At 44.3% G+C, this 13,073-nt stretch overlaps 1 protein-coding gene across 2 annotated transcripts in view; it reads left to right on the top strand.

The window, feature by feature from the left end:
- The window catches only part of Dcun1d4 (defective in cullin neddylation 1 domain containing 4), a 74,792-nt gene extending 69,311 nt beyond the window's left edge, over positions 1-5,481 (top strand). For both annotated transcript variants that reach the window (XM_041671305.1, XM_041671304.1), the window contains 2 exons: positions 1,991-2,093; positions 2,262-5,481. In XM_041671305.1, the coding sequence (XP_041527239.1) occupies positions 1,991-2,093; positions 2,262-2,317 (159 nt within the window). In that variant the 3' untranslated portion in view covers positions 2,318-5,481. The remainder of the gene's footprint in view (positions 1-1,990; positions 2,094-2,261) is intronic.
- The last annotated feature ends 7,592 nt before the right edge of the window (positions 5,482-13,073 follow it).

Genomic DNA, 13,073 nt, shown 5'->3' with positions numbered 1-13,073 from the left:
TGGAGTGTGTGTATGTGTGTGTGTGCGTGTGTGTGTGTGTGTGTGTGTGTGTGTATATGCATGTGTGTTGTGGGAGCTGTGGGCCTGCTCTTCGTCCCACCCGGCTCCCGCACGGCTAGCTTTACACCAGAAATAACAACACACAAACTGTATTCTTTTAAACACTGCTTGGCCCATTAACTCTAGCCCTTACAGGCTAATTCTCATATCCTGTTCAACCCATCTCTAATAATCTGTGTAGCATCAGTCTTACCGGGAAAGATTCAGCATGTCTGACCTGGCAGCTTGCTTCATGGCGTCTGCCCGGGAGAGGGGAGCATGGCCTCTGAGCTCACTTCCTCTTCCTCCCTGCATTCTGTTCTGTTTACTCCTCCCACCTATGTTTTAACCTAGGCCAAGCAGTTTCTTTATTACTTAACCAATGACCTTCCTCCATCACATGTGTCTGTGTGTGCGTGCATGCATGCATCCATGTGTGTGTGTGTGTGTGTGTGTGTGTGTGTGTGTGTAAAGTTGTGTGTATCTGAACAGTCAAGCATTCTTCTCTTAGCCCCATGTAGAGACCCCACTAGTGTTAGACTCCCAGCTCTTTGTAACAACAGAAATTGAGACTTACTTTCTTTCAGATGAATTTCCAGTTTTAAGCCAGCTGTAAATATCAGCCACCAGCCTCTCACTAAAATGAGTTTGTAATTTGTTCTTAACTATTTTCGTCTACAAGTGCCTGGTGGAGTTCTTGGATAGCTGTGAACACTGGATTAGGCATGGCATCTGCTATGCCCCCCTCCCCATGCGAGCCCCTTAAACATGACCTTTGCTTTCAAGAATGATGTAGGATCTTTGAGGAAAAACGTGTCTTGCCCAGTTCCAACTCCTGCTTGAAATAATCTCCCTTTACGACTTGCTTTATGTAGTGGTCCAGAAAGCTGAGCAACTGATGTGATTTTTGAAGACTGTCACTAGAAACCACTTGTAGTAGAAAACCCAGTTGTCTACTAACTGGGACTCCGTAAGGCAGGAAAAGCTGCTCGCTAGTATAAGTACCGCTGCTGCGAGGGCACTCTCCCTGGGGTCTGTCCCAGCCTCTCTGTCCATCGCTGAGACTAAGCCCTCACTGTCAGAACAGGAGTAGGACTGGTTCTTGTACGCAGTGAGTCTAGTAGGATTTGAACCTTCAGGTGAAGGGTCTTTGGTTAAAAGACGTGGCTCTGAGTAAGTTTGACATTGCTCAGTCCCAGACAGCTAACTGGCTGTTTTGAGACTGATTTTCACTTTTGTGCTTCAGAAGTTAAAGCCTGTGCATTGCTCTGACATTAGATTGTGTTTTCCTTTTAGAGGGTGAAAGCAGCCCTTCCATCCCAGTCCATCTCTTGCCTGCACCCTCAAAACCATCAGCTTGACTCTTTGCCCTTTTAAGATTTATATTATTTTGCTATTTTTGATTTTATTTTTTTTTTCACAAGGATTTTTAAAATGTTAGCTCTGGATTTTGCATTTAAGCCTTTAGGATACTGTATTATTCCCCCTGTGGCAGGTTTCTTGTTTTGCAGTGATAGAGCTACCACTTCATGGCTATCCCAGTTTCGTCCATGATGAGACTGGCGGCCGGCATGTGCATAGCTCTCAGCAGTGACTGCCTGACGCATGCCCTTGAAGTAAGCAGCTTGGCAGTGGGCAGGACTGTTGCGCCGGGTTGCCAGTGGGACCAACGCCTTGATTAGCACTTACTTTGTGCTTTATATAAACTCTGTGGCCCTCTCATTTAGTCTTCGCAGCGTTGCTGTGTGGTGCACGCTACTACTAGCTTAGGTGTGTCCTTAGAATGATATTGCCATGAAAAATTCTACTCTTGCTCTGTGTCACTGTTTCCTAGACTGCTGCTTCAGTTGAGTTAACCCTGCATGGATTTTCTTATGTGGGCTCATACAGAAACTGAATGCATCCCACTTGTTCATTTTGTGTCAGTAACCATATTGCTTTCCCCCGTCAGCAATCAAAATATAAAGTGATAAACAAAGACCAGTGGTGCAATGTGCTGGAGTTTAGCAGAACCATTAGCCTGGACCTCAGCAACTATGATGAAGATGGAGCGTGTGAGTACTGGCTGCTGGGTGATCCCTCTTTCCTCCTCTTCCTCCCACTCTTCCCTCTCCCTTCTTCCCTCCCCGCTTCCAGTTGAGCCCAGTGCCCCAAGCGTGTTAGGTAAGTGCTGTACCTCCACAACACCTCCAGCCCTCACACTTCTGCTTCTCTCTCTCCAGGGCCAGTTTTGTTGGACGAATTTGTGGAATGGTATAAAGACAAACAGATGTCCTAGGACTGTATGCATAGCAGCGAGAGAGTCACTGTTACCACGGTTACGTCACCCATTAGCCATAAACTGCTGTTTGTAACGAAGCGCATGCTGCTTTTCTTGCACAGTCTCCCTCCTGCAGGGTGTTTTGGTGTTTGCTATTGAATGGGCCTCTCTGCTTGCTGTGTAGCACTGTTCTCCTGGAGGCTGCTCTGCAGTCCATTTCACACTACAGATTGGTGAACTGGCCAACGTCCTCACTGTGATTATGTGTACATTGCTGTTTCAATTTTGTATATGTGTATAAAATGAAAAGCTTCACCTAGAGATTATTTCTGCAAAAATGTATTGTAAAAATAATTTTGTGGCATATTTCTAGTCCCCTTTTTTCCCCCAAATGAGCCAATTATACTTTATTTGGTCTCAAATGTAGCATTTCAGAAAGTGTTGTAACTGTCCCCGTGAGCAGATATTGCCAGAATTAACCTCATTGCTTCTGGAAGAAGTGGGAGTCATGACTTACAGTGGCACATACCAAATCTGACTTGGTTTCCATGACAACTTGGGTATTTTAAAGTGATAAAAAGTTATAACTATTTGAGCACACAGACATATAACATGCTACAAAGCATTTCTAACACAAAGCTATAGGCTTATGAGTTTCTTAAATTATTATTTTCTTCATTTTTTAAATGTTAACACTGTTCGTAGCTTGACCATAGGTACAAGTGAACAAATTAAAATTGCTCCTTTTAAATTTTAAATTGAAGCTTAGGTTTTCCTAAACCTTTTGCTGTTTCTCCCTTTGCGTTCCTCTAGCAGTGATTGGTCTGCTGAAGCTCTCTGTGCCACTGTAAGTAAAACGTCTTTGCCACCCCCGTGAGCCTACTGGCTTGCTGGCAGTTCATAGCTGCAAAGCACTTTTTACTGTGTCTTGAGTTTCCAGTTACTCTTTTACAGTGTCTGTAACCTCCCAGGGTTTTGTTTTTGTTTTTTGTTTTTGTTCGTTTTTTTTTAAAGACCACAAGTGAGAGATGTTTTGTTTTCTGTCTTTGTTCTTCTGTGCTAGGCATTTCCTGGCAGCATGTCCATTGCAGGCAGTGGACCCAAAACCACCAGCATTGAGCTAACCCTGTTCACACTGGGACCTTTCCCAGAGAGGCCACTTGTCATTCCCTGAGTCACGTGTTCAGAAGGGTGATAGCCATTATGTGGATACGAAAACCAGAGCAAACACAATGGTGTTTCTGGGTTTGTATTTTATGTCTTTCTTTTATTTGTTTGCCTTGCCCCTCTTGAGGAAGTGTGTAGTTAACAGGCTTTCCCCCAATCATTTGGTGCTATGACTCACTCAGTCCCCAAAGTTTGTGAAAACCCATCTGAAGACTTAGCCCAGTAAGGAGCTAATGGCTTGTTTGCTGGGTGAATGGTGTAGCGGGGTAAGATCTGTGCCTGCCCAGGCGAGCGATGACCAGAAGATGTTGGGCCAAAAAAAAGTCGTCTCCATTAAATGTGAACCTTAAATGGCATTAAATGAGCGAAGCACACAGACAATGCTACCCTCGATCACTGTTTCAGTTCCTTCCCAAAGTGTTGCGATTTTCATCTTATTTCGTCCCCCGATTGAACCACCAAAGACAGAGATGTTGTATGTATATATCGTGTGCGTGCATATACACAATTGGGATGTGGTAGAATGCAGCTACTTGCCTTTTTCTACCAAATAATGAGGTTTAGTTTGCTGTGAAACAAACCAGAAGTTTTTTTTTTTTTTTAAAAAAAACAAAAACAAAAAAACAACAGCTCAATATTGCTTTAGCTTCCTCCATCATCCCTTGTCTGTAGTCTCACAAATTAGTAGCTGAACACAATGTAAGCTTCCTGGGAAACCACAGCTGTTGAGACTGCTATGTGACGGGGTTCCAGTGCACGCAGGTACATGACAATGGGGGCCGGCTCAAGGCAGGTGCGGCCCCGTGGAGGGTGATTCCTCTTCAGGTACACCCGAGGTGAAAGAATCACCCTTGAGCTGGATCAGCTGTCGATTGCCTCAGTGCAAAGACAGATCGTAGATGGAATTGTTTTAAATGTTGCGTGAGAATCTGGAGAATGTTTTAAACACTAAGCACAGCGATTCTGGGAATAAAGGGTTGTTACCAGGGTGAAACATTGTATTTCATCCACAGTGAACATTTTGATGATAGAGACTCAAGTAACAACCCTCAGGATATATGGTATGGAAGCCCGCATTCCGGAGGGGATAATCAATATTTGGAACTCCAAATACTCTCTAAACTGCCGTGAGAACTGAACCTCTGTGACTGCTGCTTGCCCTTGGTTTTCTCGATTTTGCGGAGCTGTTTTTAAGGGAGGCAGACCAAGTCATAAGACACCTTTTCTTGAAGAATTGCCAAGTCATGCAAGTTGAAGGATCACCAAGAGCACTTAGGGCCGGCATTGGAAGAAGTCGGGGGCTTTGGGGTCACCAGTCCCTGAGCTCCACCCACCTTTCCTCTCTTCATTTGTGTTCCAGGCCCTGCAGTGCCCTCTGCTAGGGAATACGGCTTGTAGATGTTTACACAGCACTAGATAGAAGTCAGCTGGCTAGATTTCCCAGGTACCCTGATAGCCTTAGGCGTGCCCCTTTTGAAGTATGAACTCTGAGTTCAGTATTTATAAGTCTAACTAGACAAACCTCTAGGTTCTGGTTTAACAAATTTCTGTTGCCTCTGAGTCTCCACCTAACCATACTTTTGAAGTCTATACAGAAAGCTTTAAGAGTTTAGTTTGTGCCCTTGGTTTTTATTTTTTACAACTGCTAAAATACCTCTGTAAGCCTTATCGTTTATCCTTTCATATGTTGTATAAAAGTGTATAGAATTCATTGACCAACTGGTAACGTTGGGTATCTGTAAATGAGACCAAAATGTGGGTTGCTTTTTTTCATCAGATGATTTCTCTTGGGCGTTGCTGTGAAATGAGCAGTAGCCAGCCTAGAACTGTGAATAATGCCTTGTGTCGTCAGTATTTGCGTTCCCTTCATGAAAGTGCAAGTCCTGTGACTCCAGCTTAACCAATACACTGTTATGCCACCCAACGAGCACAGCAAACTGGTTTAGGTTCTAATGGAATTGATGTAAAATGATATCCATAAATAAACAGATATTTGTGTTTGGTTTCAGAACTGATTTTTGGGTTCTTTGTCCTCTTGGTTTCTCCACCCAGAACATTTTAGGGTAGTTTAAAGTATTTTTTTTTCTTACAACCATTTGCTTTCTACCAGCCTTTTCTATTAAAAAATGTTTACAGTACAGGGGAAGAATGCAAGAATAATACAATGAACATGTATATTCCTGTTACTTAGACATATTTTATGGCATTTACCTGTGTGTGTGTGTGTGTGTGTGTGTGTGTGTGTGTGTGTGAGAGAGAGAGAGGGGGGGGGAGGGAGAGAAAGAGGAAAGAGATTGATTCTCTGTTTACATCACTTTTTGAATTGTTTGAGAGTAAATTACATTATAAAACATCACACAGATTTTGGAATACGTTATAATCTATACCACTGTGTGTGTGTGTGTGTGTGTGTGTGGTGTGATGGGGTAATCTATATAGTGCTCACACTCAATTTTAACAATGGTAATGTTGCTTGATACACAGAGTTGATATTTCCCTAATTGTATGAACGATGGTCTTTATGGGTGCCTTATTTTCCATCCAAGGATAGGAATTGTATTTGGCCTTCATAGCTCCAGTGTCCCAGAGTCAGAGGCAGGGGGATCTCTGAGTATGAGACTAGTCTGAAATGCATAGTGAGTCCTAGAACAGCCAGGGATAGATAGACAGTGAGACCCTGTCTGGAAAAGGTATTTATCATGTCTCAATTTCTTTTGAAAAGAATGTTTCCACATAGAGCATCAGAAATGTTGGCAAGAGTCAACACTCCTCACCAAATTGTGATGGCAGAACAATTTGCTGTCGTCTATTGGTGTGTTTCTAAGCATTGAATGCTAATAAGAATTGACATGGCCAAGAACTAAGCAGTAACGACCATTTTACTGCCCCGAAGGGCACCATCCAGTTAAGCTGTTTGTATCAGCCTGCTCTCCACTCGTCCTGTACTACAGTGTGAGCCGAGGACAGGCCTTTGACAAATCCTGGAGGACTAGAAAGCGTGTGTGGAAGAAAGCAAGTCGGAGTTTCCAGGCTGGCAAAACACTATCAGCACATAAAGGCATCCAGGAAGACCTGGATGCGAAGAAAGGCCAGGAAGTGATAGCTCTTGGAGTCTCATAAACTTCGGGGAGGAAGAAAATAGCGAAATAGATGAGAAGCGAGTCCAGCAGCACACTCTTCAGATTGGAGACACACATGGTTCTTAACACTATCATTTGGCCCGAAAGCTAAGGGTCAAGCTAAGAAAGCCGTATTCTTCCAGACTCGGGAGAGAAGATGGCAAGTGGATATACAAAGAAATTTAATCTCAAGTTAATGGGAAGGAACATGGGTTGGTTCTGGCTTCCAGTAGGGCATGAACCTGTGGTGTGGTCAGCAGAGAAGTATGCAGTATGTTATCTAGTAGTAGACCCTTGGACAGTGTTGCATACACATGGAGAGAGACACGGCACACAAAGCTCTCCAGCAGTGTGATTGAACCAAAAGGTAAATGGGAACAATCACCAAGGCCTAGTCAGAGCAGCTGAGGTGCATGGCAGACATGGGCGGGGAAGAAAGTTACAAGGTGGTTCTCAGGGACTTTTTAGGCTGAAAGAGCTGGACATGGGACACGGGGTAGAAATTGAAGCTGAAGATAGAGCTTGGAGGGGGCTGGAGAGATGGCTCAGAGGTTAAGAGCACTGGCTGTTCTTCCAGAGGTCCTGAGTTCAATTCCCAGCAACCACATGATGGCTCACAACCATCTGTAATTCTATCTGGTCCCCTCTTCTGGCATGCAAATAGAACACTATAAATTTTAAAAAAAAAAAAAGAGCTTGGAGATAGGGTACTCTCCCAGCATGCACAAGGTCTTGGTTACAGCAGCACATATGAGATTCATGCTAAAGCCGTGGTTCTCAACCTGTGGGCCATGACCCCTTTGGCAAATCTATCTTCAAAAATATTTATATTATGATTCATAATTCTAGCAAAATTATAGTTATGATGAATCAACAAAAATAATTTTACAGTTGGGGTCACCACAACAGGAGGAACAGAAAGGGTTGCAGCATTAGCAAGGTTGAGAACCACTGTTCTAGAGCGGACTTTACGGTGCGCAGGGTGGTATTCATGCCTCTAAGCTCTTGGGAGGCTGAGGCAGGATAGCACAAGGCCGGCCTGGGCTACAGTTTGAGATCCTTTTTGAGAAAGTTAAGAAAACCAGGACTGGAGAGATGGCTCAGCAGTTAAGAGCACTGGCTGCCCTTCCAGAGACCAGGTTCAATTCCTCGCACCCACATGGTGGCTCAGAATCATCTTTAACACCAGTTACAGGGGATCTGATGTGTGCTGGCCTTGGCAGACACTAGTCAAACATACACATGGTGCATAAACATTCTTACGCAGAAAATAATTTGTTAATATTTTTTTTTAAAGAAACAGATGAACATTGGGTTGAACCCAGGGTTACAGAAATGAATAAAGTCGACACTGTGTGTGATCTGTTTATACCTAAGAAAGTCATGTGCACTTTCCATGGATGCTGTAGTGTGTGTGTGTGTGTGTGTGTGTGTGAGAGAGAGAGAGAGAGAGAGAGAGAGAGAATACCAAATTCTTATAGCTCCAAATCCTTCTATGAAAAGTAACTTTTATGTAGAAATTCAGAGAAAAGTGTGTTCCCAGTTCTGTTAGAAATGACTTGTCTTTGCAGTTCTGTCAGCCAGAAAGACAACTAATGACCCATGTGGACATGACACCTCGGGCTTCCTGACCCCAACCACAGCTTGTGAGGCAGAGGGCTACCCAACAAGGGCACACATACTACTTTCGGCAGAAGAGTTTAATTTCTTTCCTGGTTTAAATTCATTCCTGGTGTTTAATCTCCAATCCTTTAACAGAAAAGAAGTACGTTTTTAGATGTTACAGAGGCCCTGGTGAGACTTGGAAACTGAAGGTAACTGGGGAATTGTAAAGAGCACATAAAAGTCCCATCTCCGGAAGAAATGTTTAGTGCTCAAATTCCTTTGAAGGCACTCTAGAAAATAAAAAAGTTCTGTGGTGAGCCTGGACTGTGGGAAGGTTAGCTCTCCAGTCTCTGGGTGCTTCTCCTTTAGTGACTTTGAAATGGTGACATTGGGGATTGCCCCAATTTGCAGTTCTAAGATGACAGACTCATGTTCCTCAGAAATTAGATGGGTCCATGAGGAGAGGCTGCAGCTGTGCCTGCCACCAGTGAACTGCATCGCTAGAGGGCCGGCTTCTCAAGCCACACTCCGTGTCTTTCTCTGCACTTAGTCATTCGTTCGCGCTCCTTGGCCTGTGGTGGCTCTTTTGTGTTCCATCCTGAGAGACGGTTGGCTCACACGGTAATCCTTTGGTAGTCTGAAATCATAAGCGAAATAGCACACATTTCCTGGCAGCCTGGCTGCAGGTCTCAGTGCTCGTGAGCCCTGACGTCTACTCTTCCACCTCAAGGTCGATTTTCAGATTCTCAGTGAAACTGCCAAACTTTGATTGTGTGTTAGGCAGAATATCCATGTAAAATTGTTAAGAATGTGTAGAAGTTTCCAAAAAGTTGAAATTCAACAAACTGATGAGTGAGAGGGCCACTGTGGTGGTATTTTATTTGTGATCTAGCAAATAAAGCTTGCCTGAAGATCAGAGTGCAAAACTAAGCCACTAGTTAGCCGTAGAGGTCAGGCAGTGATGGCACACACCTTTAATCCCAGTACTCGGGAGGCAGAGGCAGACAGATCTCTGTGAGTTCAAGGCCAACCTGAGCTACACAAATTAATCCAGTCTAAAAGAGAAACAGTCAGGCAGTAATGGCTCACATCTTTAATCCCAGAACTAGGAAGGTAGAGACAGGAAGGGGTATGGAATTTAAGGTGGGAGGACATAGGAGAGCAGAACATATATTCAGTCTGAGGATTCGTAGAGACAGGATCGCCTTTCAGCCTGGGGTAAGAACTCTAGTGGCTGGCTGCTGTGCTTCTCTGATCTTTGAGTCCCTGCCCCCCAATATCTGACTCTGGGTTTTTATTATTAAGACCGACTAGAATCTGTGCTATGGACCTCTGAGTACAGTCTTAAATCAGAGGTTATTAGTTATTTTCTGTTACTGAGATAAAATATCACGACTGAAAATAACTCATAAACAAAAGAGTTTATTTGGGCTTGTGGTTCCAGAGGAATAAGAGTCCATCATGGCTGGGAGTCTAGCAGCAGGCAGTCATGGTGACCAAAGCAGGAAGCCAAAAGGTCACATCCCGAACTACAAATATGAACAGAGAACTAGAAGTAGGGTGAGGTTATATGATGTCAAAGCTCACCCCCAAGGGATGTACTCCCTCAAGCAAGGCTGCATGATCTAAACTGCTGCAAACAGCGCCATCAAGTGGAAACCACATGTTCAAATGTCTGAGACTATGGGGAACATTTCTCGTTCAAACCACCACAGTGGGCGTGCGCCGCTAGCCCGCAGTAGACCAGAAGGATACTGACTCAGCTCGGCTGAGGCACCCTGCTGTGTAGGCGGAGGGGTACATGGATGATGCAAAGAGGGTCTCCTCAGAGGTCAGATGAACACTGTGGGTCTAGCTTTGCTGGTTAGTGTGCAGTCTGGATGTCTGCAAGTTGTGAGTTCACAGATGAAGTTGAGTCTAGTTGGTGGCTTACCGGCACAACAGCTGTCTCTTGAAGACAAGACAGCCATGCAGTACTCTACTCTGGTCTCTTGACTGTCCTATAACATTTTAGGAAATATATAGAGCATTTTCTGTATCACCCATTTTGGGTAAAGAGGGTGATATATTTAGGTTTTGGTTTTCCTACATGGTTCTTGAATTACCCCTCCCCAAGGTAGGCCCTACAAGCTTAGAACATCTCTTACTCAAGTCATGGAAGCTCTTGGTCTTGGGTTACCCATGTTGTCTGATAGTCACAGGCCTATTCCTTCTAAAGCAGAGCTTCCCCATAACCTGGAGAGAAGAATTCTGTCCCAAAGACCAAGAGGAATCTGGCAAGGCCTTGCTGTGTTTCAACCCAGCCCGCTAATGCTAGATCATACACTTCTCCCATCCCGTTTCAATGCAGTTCCCCATGCCTCATCCGAAGGACAGGAGTTCTTCAACACCTGAACATTGACAGTTACTGGGATATGATGGTCCCCGAGAGGACCTGGGAGCCCCACACCCTTGCCATCCCATTTGTGGCATTTGTAGCATCCTTTATACTGGTAGATAGGAGTGTATCCCCAAGTTCTGTGTCCTTACACAAGTTAACTCATGGAGCAGGTGTGGAAACCCCTTTAATAGCCAGCCAATGAAAAGCACCAGTAAAACATGACTGACATTTGGAAGTCAAGGAGAGAATCCTAGGACCTGAGCCTCCACTACAGGAGCTGATGCTGTCTCTGGGAAACAGTGTCAAAGCTGAATTACAGGACATCTAGCCAGTGTGTGTGCCAGCACCATCTGTGCTGTAAGGATTTGTTAGAAAAAAAAAATGATTTCTTTTTTTTCCAACACAGAATATAGATTTTTTTTTTCTAAGTTAAGTCCTTTATCTGAACAACTGGGAAGCTGAGATTTCTCTCCATTCCTGTTTGGTAGGAAAGTTAAAGATACTACAGACATCTGTCAGGAGCTAGGAAGGCTGGAGTGGGTTACCTCTGTGGGCTGCTTGGTTCACTTAAGGATCTCACACGCCCTCTACAGGAGTCCTCTCTTTCTTCTGTCAAGCCTTTCTTATCCATGCTTCCTTCCCTCCCTGAATTTTCCAGAATCCCTTATAAATGGAATCCTATAGTAACTATTCTGGTTAACGTTCAGATGTGAGACCAGGACTCTGGAACGCCATGAGCGCTAAGGATGAACAGAAAGTAGTCCTGGACTCCGAGGACTAACGCCCAGTCCTAAATCAGAACACTCCCTGGTGGGACTGTGGTGGTCACCCTAGCCTAAGTCTTGCCACAACCAGAAATAAAGCCTTTCTGGAAAAAAAATCCATCACCCCTTGAAGTAATAAGGGCAGCGGCGGGGCTGCGTCCCCAACACCCCAGCCGCCTGCCCAGCTAGCTTATGCCCCGAAATAATTACACGGACACTGTATTCCTCCAAACACTGCCTGGCCCATTCTCTTCTAGGCTAATTCTCACATATTAATTTAGCCCACCTCTAATCATCTGTATGTAGCACCCCAAGGTGCGCTTACCGGGGAGATTCCAGCCTAGTCCATCCTGGGTCGGAGCTTCATCCCGGGAGCGGGGCATGGCGTCTCTCTCAGGCGTCTGCTCCCGAGAGAGCTGTGGAGCCTCTGAGCTCACTTCCTCTTCCTCCCAGCATTTTGTTCTGTTTACTCCTCCCACCTATCCTCTAACCAATAAAATGGGCCAGGGCAGTGCCTTTATTAGCCAATGACCTTCCTCCATCAACTCCTAAGTGATACATATATGAACTAAAGCTCAGCTTGGCCAGTGAAAAAGAATTCAGAGTCAAAGCAGTGAGGCGCATTTTCACTTCATGACCCTAGCAGGTAAAAACAAAACCACAAAATCTAGTGACAGGCACACAGCTCATTTCATATAACCCCACAGTGGTTTTTCTTCCTGTCCACTGAGGTTTTCCTCTCAACGCTATCATCTCTCTTGGATGTTCATCCTAGTCTTTCCGCTATAAACGACCGACCAGCGTGCATAGTTATCTCAGGGAGAACTGCTATATGCAGTCTCAAACATTGTGATGGATTAACTTGTGATTTATTTTCTCAATTTACAAAAGCAATATGTACAAAAGCAATATGCATTTAGAGGAAAACACATTTTTGGTTTTGAATTTTGATTCCCCACCGCCCCGGGCTCATGATATAAAGAACAGTACTCTTAAGATGGTAGGCAGAGATCCACAACTTGAATCAGCCAGGAGGCTGCACAGTGAAACAGATCAAAGGAGAGTCCCAAACCCTGTGTATGAAATCTGTCCAAGCCGCCAACGAATTGCTGCAGGACTGATTGCAACTGGCTCTGGTAAATCTACTAACATAAAATTGGAGTTTTCACTCAGTATCCAGAGGCTATTATTTGAACCAAAGCAAGTTTATTAACATGCTTTGGAGGAAGTGGGTACAGTCTAGAGTTTTCACCTTATGATAATCACCAGATCCAGGAGGAAAATCTATATGAGTAAGAGGTAATCTCCAGAGATGAGACTATCAACAAAGACTAGGGGAGCCAGGGTTAGAATGAATGGAAAGGAGTTTTAAAGAATGTAATTTTTTACCTACAAAAAAGAGAGAAAGGAGGGAGCGAGGGAGGACGGAAGGAAAGAAGAAAAATATGGTAATAATAAGTGCCAGGTGGTGGTGGCGCACACCTTTAATCCCAGCACTCAGGAGAGAGAGGCAGGTGGATCTCTGTGAGTTCGAGCCCAGCCTGGTCTACAGAGTGAGTTCCAGAACAGTCAAGGCTACACAGAGTAACCCTGTCTCAAAAAGCTAAAATAATAATAATAGTAATAAAAATAATAATAGTAGTGGCAGCAGCAATTGCAGCAATGCGGAAAAAGAAAGCTCCAGCAGAACTGAAATATTAACTATGGAATGTAATTCTAGGGCCAAAACATGCAATACT

The sequence above is a fragment of the Microtus oregoni genome, unplaced genomic scaffold, assembly GCF_018167655.1.
Source record: "Microtus oregoni isolate MIOR12 unplaced genomic scaffold, Mior012 000021F_ref0000039, whole genome shotgun sequence".
Lineage (NCBI taxonomy): Eukaryota > Metazoa > Chordata > Mammalia > Rodentia > Cricetidae > Microtus > Microtus oregoni.
This window is presented reverse-complemented; position numbering and strand designations above follow the sequence as displayed.